General features: G+C 37.4%; 1 protein-coding gene across 1 annotated transcript in view; it reads left to right on the top strand.

The window, feature by feature from the left end:
* LOC139740854 (cytoplasmic dynein 1 heavy chain 1-like) overlaps window positions 1–7,976 on the top strand; it is a 68,918-nt gene extending 60,942 nt beyond the window's left edge. The window contains exons 83-91 of the mRNA XM_071651435.1: window positions 304–416; window positions 960–1,063; window positions 1,285–1,460; window positions 2,544–2,612; window positions 3,044–3,310; window positions 4,004–4,114; window positions 4,486–4,546; window positions 5,593–5,726; window positions 6,232–7,976. Of these exons, the coding sequence (XP_071507536.1) occupies window positions 304–416; window positions 960–1,063; window positions 1,285–1,460; window positions 2,544–2,612; window positions 3,044–3,310; window positions 4,004–4,114; window positions 4,486–4,546; window positions 5,593–5,726; window positions 6,232–6,372 (1,176 nt within the window). The 3' untranslated portion in view covers window positions 6,373–7,976. The remainder of the gene's footprint in view (window positions 1–303; window positions 417–959; window positions 1,064–1,284; window positions 1,461–2,543; window positions 2,613–3,043; window positions 3,311–4,003; window positions 4,115–4,485; window positions 4,547–5,592; window positions 5,727–6,231) is intronic.
* Window positions 7,977–8,196: the final 220 nt, after the last annotated feature.

Below are 8,196 nucleotides of genomic sequence, written 5' to 3' on the forward strand. Positions count from 1 at the left end.
CTTATTTGTGTTTCATTGATCAATTACAGATCTGACATGGTAGACCTGATGCACTTTTAGTGGAAAATTTTCATGTAAATTGTTTCGGTGGTGATGTAATGACTGATTTGAGACCAGAGTGTGGAAATAAGCATGATCTACTGCAGCACAACTTGATTTGGTACGTCAGTGTAATTATTTGAAGTAATTGATACTTTGAAGGATCCTCACTCATGGTAGGAGAAAGAAGTAGGCTGTAATGATATTGGAGATGATAATCAATGCTCTCACATTGCTTTCTTATCTCCCAACCCAACCCTATAGCGCCTGCTGTCTGCCTTTGTTGAGAAGCTTTTCACTGTGAAGAGCTTTGACTCTGACTTCCCTCTCATCCATGACGCTGAAGGAAAGACCATCAACATGCCTGAAGGAATCCGGTAAGTATTCCTTCTTCAGGTATTGATGTCATCATAAATGTTGCTTACTTTGGAATGGAAATCTGAAGAAGCTAAAGTATTGTAGAAACCTGCATAATTTCTAAACATTACTGTGATTAGAAATAATCTTGTGAAGAATATGAGGAAATATCTAAAAAGTTTTCTTTTGACTCATATTTTTGTTATAAGAAATCACATTTCAGTCAGCAAGTGTTAGTCTGTCCTGCATTGCATGGTAATGATGTCTAAAGGCCCAAGTTTATTTCCAGCTTAAACTGCATTTATCAGGGTTCAGTATGCTTGATAGCAAGGAGAAATTGCCAAATGCTGTATTTATCACATTGTATGTAAACTCTTTCATGTGAGTGCTTAATCTTAGAGTTGCATCATGTAAAGTAAAAGTCAAAAGGGAGCCTGTCTGATGGGAAGTATACCGGTATTTGTGTTGATGAGTTCCTTTAGTTATCAAAGTATAAAGTGGTAGCAACATGTATGATGAAATAAATATTGATATTTGCCTGTTTTTCATTTCATGTCCCTCAGACGTGAGCAGTTTGTGCAGTGGGTGGAGGCCCTGCCTGACAACCAGACCCCATCCTGGCTTGGACTCCCTAACAATGCTGAGAAAGTCCTCCTGACCACACAAGGTAGCACCACACCCACATGTGATGATAATAATTATGGAAGTGATTAATAATTATGACACTGATTGTGATTATGATGATGATTATGATGATGATGATGATGGTGGTGGTGGTGATAGAGATGAAGTCATAACAGTGGATATCATTATAATGATAATGGTAATTGTGATGGCAATAAGATGAAATGATAAAGTCTGACTGAATGTTTGTGTGACTTCTCCTAGGAACCAGTATGATCAGCAAGCTACTCAAGATGCAAACCTTGGAGGATGAAGAAGACTTCATGCAGGGTAACACCCAGGAGGAGAAACGTAAACGTCACTCCTCCTCTGATGGTAGACCAGCCTGGATGCGCAGCCTTCACTCCTCGGCTGCTAACTGGCTTGCCCTCATACCCAAGGTGAGTACCACTGCCATTTCACTTAATTCATTGGGACCATATAAGATCAGACCTACTATTGAAGATTGCCAAATTTTCAGCAATAGGTTGAATACAACACACATATCTTTTTTTAAAGGAAATTATTATTTGAATATTGAATCATACAACTTTTCCATGTGTTAGGGAATGTTTGAAATGTGAATCATAGATGTTCTTGGTAAGCTATCAGTCTTACTATATTCAGGACTTTTTATCGGTTAGGAAGGATGAAGAATAACTTTAAGTGCACGTGCCTGATATTAATCAAAGGAACTGATATCTACTGTAAAAATTGGATATTTTTACGCGACTAATTTTTTGCGCTTGGCCATGTAAGAAGAGTTCTGCGTGTATTTAATTCTGCGGGATCAAGACATCAACTACTGGAACATATGGCACGAAAAAAATATTCGTGTGCTTTTATTTTCACGCTAGCTTCTGGTTGCGCGAAATGCCCGAAAATTTAATCACCGCGAAAATTTCCACTTTTACAGTATTCCTTGCCATCATTAATAGTGATGATATGCATTTACGAACAAACAAATACAACTTGTCACCATTTGTGGCTCTCTGAGCATTATAAGTTGCTAAGTTTCCATTTTGGAGGATTGGAGTTGAGATGAAATGGTGATGGGAAAAGAAGATTTTAAGAATTGAGAGTTGTCACTCAACAGGATTGGAGTTGAGATGAAATGGAGATGGGGAAAAAGGAATTTTAAGAATTGAGAGTTGTCACCCAACAGACATACAATGTACACTGTAACAAATGTGATTATTTCGAGTTTTGTGTGATTGATGCATTATTGATCAAATATATAGACCTAGAAGCAACTTAATGCATTTTACACATTGGTACTTAGTCCGTTAAAGTCTAGTCCCAAGCTTACTTGGGCAGGTGTCTATGGGAAATAGTTATAACAAAGTCAGCCTCTCCTCAACAGGTTAATGAACAGCACTTAATCATTATTATTTTTGCACACCAATGTCATGATGGGAGCCTTTGAGCCTTATCCATGAAGTGTTTATTATACATCTGTGATTGTTGTTGTTTTTTTCCCCCAGAAACTGACGCTGCTGAAACGCACAGCTGACAACATCAAGGATCCTTTGTTCAGGTTCTTTGAGAGAGAGGTGAGGTTTGTTTTTCTGTCAAGATTTGATAACATTGATCAAATATTTATCAGCTGTGTGACTGTGTAGATGGTGCTCTGATAAACTGGGTAGGCCCTTTGTTGTGTGGTGCAAAATGGTTGATTTATGCACCTGTGTGTTGTACAAGTACCAAATGAAAGCTCAAGTGTTTAGAGGAACAAAAAGAATTCCCAACATGTGCCCATGTGTGATTAGACATTGTGCAATACAATTGAAAATGAATATGTGAAGTTTTGCTTAACTGCAATGGAATTATGTATAAAAAGTTTATATTTATTTACTCACAAGAATAGTTCTCACATTTATATTCACTAGGGTTGACAAACTTAGTAAAAATAGATAATTGTGAGTTCTCACTGCATTTGCAATGCAGTGAATTTAATATGTGATTTGTCATGTATGATTGATAGGTGAACCATGGCAACCAGTTACTGAAAGATGTACGCAATGATCTCAATGACGTCCTGGCCGTCTGTATGGGTAAGAAGAAACAGACCAATAATGACCGTGCCCTTCTCAGCACACTGGCTAAAGGTATGCTGCCCAAACGATGGAACCGCTACACTGTCCCAGCTGGTCTCACTGTCATCCAGTGGGTGTCTGACTTCAGTGAACGCATCAACCAGCTACAGAAGATCTCCACGGCAACCACATCAGGTGGCGCCAAGGAGCTCAAGGTAGGGTGCAATTGACATGAAATATACTGTGAGTTTTCTGTGAAAAATGTAATGAGCAGAGTTGTCGGAAAGGCACGGGTAACACATACTAATGCATTGTGCTGACCGCCTAATGAGTTTTATGGTACCTCTCTGAAGGGGAAAAATATTACCAAGAAACGTCTCTCTGGCAGTGATTTGCTGAATAGAATTTTGAGGCAGGATGATAGGGTTGCATAGATTAAGTGGGAGGGTCTCAAACTGTGCAAACAGTATAGTAGTTGTATTGGATATCAACAGATCAAATACAGATTGTCAGCTGGTATGACTTCAGAGTATCACTGTGTAGATCATGTGGTTTTGAATCTTGTGGTCCACTGTGCCATAGCCCTTCCTAAATTTCTGTAGATAGGCCTACTGTGTTCAAACTAAGTGGTAACTTTGATGCCATTACCCATATGACAAAGTTGGATGAAGTGATCATATGCATTGAGTTACATGTTTACCTCAATTGTTTCATCTCAAATTCAATGGTCACATTCTATTTATGCACTTTGTATCTTTTTTTGTGCAGCAACTCTTGCCAGTTGTGTAGTAAAAGCTGTAGTTGACAGTGCCATGCTTTAGATATTGACTAGCTGGTCATCATTCATTTGCTCATTGTATTACATATTGGTATATAGTCACTATGAGCCTTCTTTGATTTGTGTCCAGAACCAGGAGGTGTGGCTGGGAGGACTGTTTACTACTGAGGCTTACATCACAGCTACTAGACAGTATGTGGCTCAGGTGAACAGCTGGCCACTGGAGGAGCTCTATCTAGAGGTAAGTCAGTATGATACTCATAGATAGACAGACAAATCGATAGAGGATAGATGAATAGATGGACTGATAAATGCCTTTATGTATTGTAGATGAATAGAGGACAGATGAATAGATAGATGAATAGGACAGATGAATAGATGGATAAATAAAAAGATTATCTACAAATTCACATATAATTTCAATTATGATGTTGGTCACTTTAAGTGCCTTTCAATTAAAATTATAATCCAAAGAGTGTTGTTAATCTCTTTGTAGCCAAGCTGACCACTTATATTACATAGAACCATGAATATCTGTGTGAAGATTTGACCCGTGTGTGTGTGTCTCAGATTTTGTTGAGTTATAAACATAAATCCATGTTTATTTTTCAGGTGACTGTGTCTGATCCAGGTTGTGACTTGAAGCTTGATGACTGCAGCTTTGCTGTGTCAGGTATGATGCATTTCCCTCTGAAACATTCTCACCAAGTCAGTGTGACCCTTATTTGATGACTGTACCTCAGCTTTATAATCAACATGGATATAATGGTTCAAGTCGGAATTTACTCTTTTATCTTGTAAACTGTGATATTTTGTAGTTTCCAAAGACATTTGATGTGACCATTTAGGTCATCAAAGCCATAGGATAAATATGCTGAATTTTTCCTGGAATACTAAAGGTATCTTCTTGTGTTCTAAACAAAAATTTAAAGAAATCTGTTAAAGGGATCGTATAGTTTTGGTTGAGACCTAATTTCAGGTTTCTGACATTATCTGGTGAGATAATGAGAAACCTCTTATGAAATATGAAAGAGTACGTGATTCCATGAGGAATTCAACATTTATTTGATGAAAATTGGTTTTGAAATGGCTGAGATATCCAAAACAGAGCGATTCTAATAAAGTGTGGGGCCCACACTTTAGTATGATTGCTTTGTTTTACTTTGTTTTTGGATGTTTCAGTCATTCCAAACCCGATTTTCATCAAATAAACTTTGAATTCCTCTTAAAATGGTATGCTCTGTACTATTTCATAAGTGTTTTCTTGGTATCTTGCAAAAACTTAAAAGCCCAATTCTCATCTCCACCAATACTGTACTATCCCTTTAAGTCTTACTATGCAAATCTTCGGCATGTCTTGATTGATATCTTAACCCTTTGTTTGCACTGAGTGCCATTTGCGACAGAAATCATAGCATCGTACACACCGTCCAAAGTCCCTGACAAAGTTGGGTTTAAAGCTGTGTTACAATCTTATTGTGTAGGGCCCATGTGTACGTGAAAACGTTCCTTGTGTTTGAATTTGGTTATAGAAGTACAAATTTGGATATGCACAGCAAGTGAATTCCTCAGAGAGGGTAAGAGAGAGATTGAATAAAGCTTTAACTTTTCAAACTACTTCAGGAGTCAACTCATAAGTCTTTTAGATACCAGAAAAGGAATGATATTGTTGTAGGGAGAAGAGTCTAAACCTTTATCTGACTGTTTCCTCCACAACAGGTCTGAAGCTACAGGGAGCTGTGTGCAAACAAAACAAGCTCCAGCTTAGCTCTACGATCTCTTCAGACCTGCCCCAAACCAGCCTTCGATGGGCCCACATTGATGATGGCAAACTGCCAGACCAGACGGGAAAAGTGAGTGCACATCTCTCATTTGTGTTAACCTGTCAAAGACTAGTCAAGAGTATACTCAGGCAGGTGTCTATGAGAAATGCATGTTATACCAAAATCAGCCCGTCCTCAACCGGTTAATTTACCCAGGCTGCCAGATTTTTTGTCCTATTATTATTTACAAAATTATACTTTGTAATTTTCAATACACATGTAATGTTAAATCTTACAATTATAAAACTTCATTAGTTTTTGGTATTTTGTGTTATCTTTTCCCCTCTTAATTAATTCGTTTATTCTTCAACATGTAGATTAACCATCTATATCATCTTCATGCTATGTTGCATCTACCTATTTCTCACCTCCTTCCCCCCCCCCCCCCCCTTCCCAGTCCATGTTATCTGTCACCTGCCAGAACTATAAACAATGCCTTTTCTTTTCTCTCTCTTGCCCATGTGTAGCAGTCAGTTATGTGTTTCTTTCTCAGATTGGTAAGCCATATTTTCTTCCCTCATAATATATTTTTCAGGTCAAGCTTCCAGTGTATCTGAACCAGACCCGTGGTGAGCTGCTCTTTACTGTTGACATGACGATGGCCAGTGATGTCACCAATGACCTCACCTTCTATGAGAGAGGCGTGGCTCTGCTCTGTTCTGGTCTCTCAGCCTAAGAAGGGTGAACAAACCATTCAGCGCACTTATTTCCCCATTTAAATGTCAGTGAGGAAACTTGGAATAATTGATATTGAAACTGTAACCATCAATTAAATACACATTTCTTTGCAAGTGTACTGAGAAGCTAATGTAGGCAAGTTACATTTATTTAGATGATTGCAATTTAGATTTGGATGAATGATGTCATTAAATGCACAATGCCTGTAGTTTTCAGACCTTCATTACTGCATGAAAATTCTCTACTGTCGGAAGTTACCTTAAAATGGTGAGGTTTTATTCTCCATTGTGAAATGTGAAAGTCTATAATCAACACAAAGTGAATTAATCCTTGTCCTTCATCCATACTATTGCCTAGTTATTGAGTTGAGAATTTGAGTTATCCTTATCAATGTTTCATGTGTTATTCAGTCATGGTGGAGGAAGCGTAGAGAAACTGTTGCAGTGTTAATTACATATTACCATGTTCAGAGGATTTGAAGTTTAGAATGAAATTCCTACGGTGTGTAACTAGCTTGATCATATTACAGTAGTGTAAATCACTGCTTTTCCTTTCCTCTTGATTTCATGTCCACAATAATGTACCTACAGAAATTAATTTTGGAATCCTGTATGAAATGTAGGCAGACTTATTGAATAGATGAAGATTAATTCCAAAATTGACACTTGTATTTCAGTTTTCATTGTAGGGCAGTGAGTGATGCTATCAAACAAGCAGTGACAAGTTTTAGTGTGTGTGTGATGTGTTATTGAAGTCTTACAATTGAGTTTTAAAGCATGCATGTTGGTGTCAGAATTACAACTGACTTAGATGCCAGAAAGAAACAACTTTAGACTGACCTAGTGATCCAAGATGAGAGACTTTGTGAATGCTGTCCATATCAAACATGATGCCATATTCATGTAGAAGCATAATAGAGCATCAAGGTATGCTTATTTCAGTCATGTTCCTGAATTATTCAGTCAATCTTCACTCAACATTTTATGTGGATATAGATCCCATGAATTTTACATGGATATAAATACCATGTTCACTCACATCTGGTATAATAATGCTGTTCAGAGCCATAGCTCTGTTTATGTGTGGTAGCAAGAGCAAACATTTAAGAGGAGCTGCAGAACACAAGAGGTATATCAAGCAGTGAGCAGTAGATACATAGCTCTAATTGTTAGCATCATTGTGGAATACTATTGACGTTAAGTGATTTTATTGTGAATGTCATTAGCTGTAGTTAAATGCATCTTGGAGTATCTGTCTTTAACATACAATGCACATTCATTTAGTCATAAAAGCTTATACATGTATCTCTATATTAGTATATGGATGTGGCAGATGAATCTTGTTTGCAGTGAAAAGGGCAGGCCACTTAATGGGACATGCCACTTTATATGGTATCTTTGTGAAAAGCCTGTGGTTCAATACCTGTAAATGTTCCATGTTAGATATACCAACAAGATTCTATGTTGACTGTTTGCAGGTTAAAGAACAGCTAGAATGGTATTGTGTTAGTGAGGGTGGAATGATCAGGTCATGTTGTACATGAATCTCCAATGAATGATATTTCAATTGATTACAATACATTATGAACAATCTACTTTCGGACAATATTATCATTATTGTTTATATTATAATGATATGGACTTTAGTCCCTATCCATTGGTCACATTCACAAAACACACACACATTAAAAAAAAACCAAAAAACCCCAAAAAACCCACATAATTTCACCATCAACAAACTGTTCAAGGCTCAATGAAGCTTTTTGCTGTGGTTTCCTGTCAATGAAATTTGGTGGCCAGATTGTGCCACATATCTTCTTAAA

This window comes from Diadema antillarum, unplaced genomic scaffold (genome assembly GCF_040938485.1).
Source record: "Diadema antillarum isolate AM-2024a unplaced genomic scaffold, OU_Dant_1.0 seq00000889_RagTag, whole genome shotgun sequence".
NCBI classification, from domain to species: domain Eukaryota; kingdom Metazoa; phylum Echinodermata; class Echinoidea; order Diadematoida; family Diadematidae; genus Diadema; species Diadema antillarum.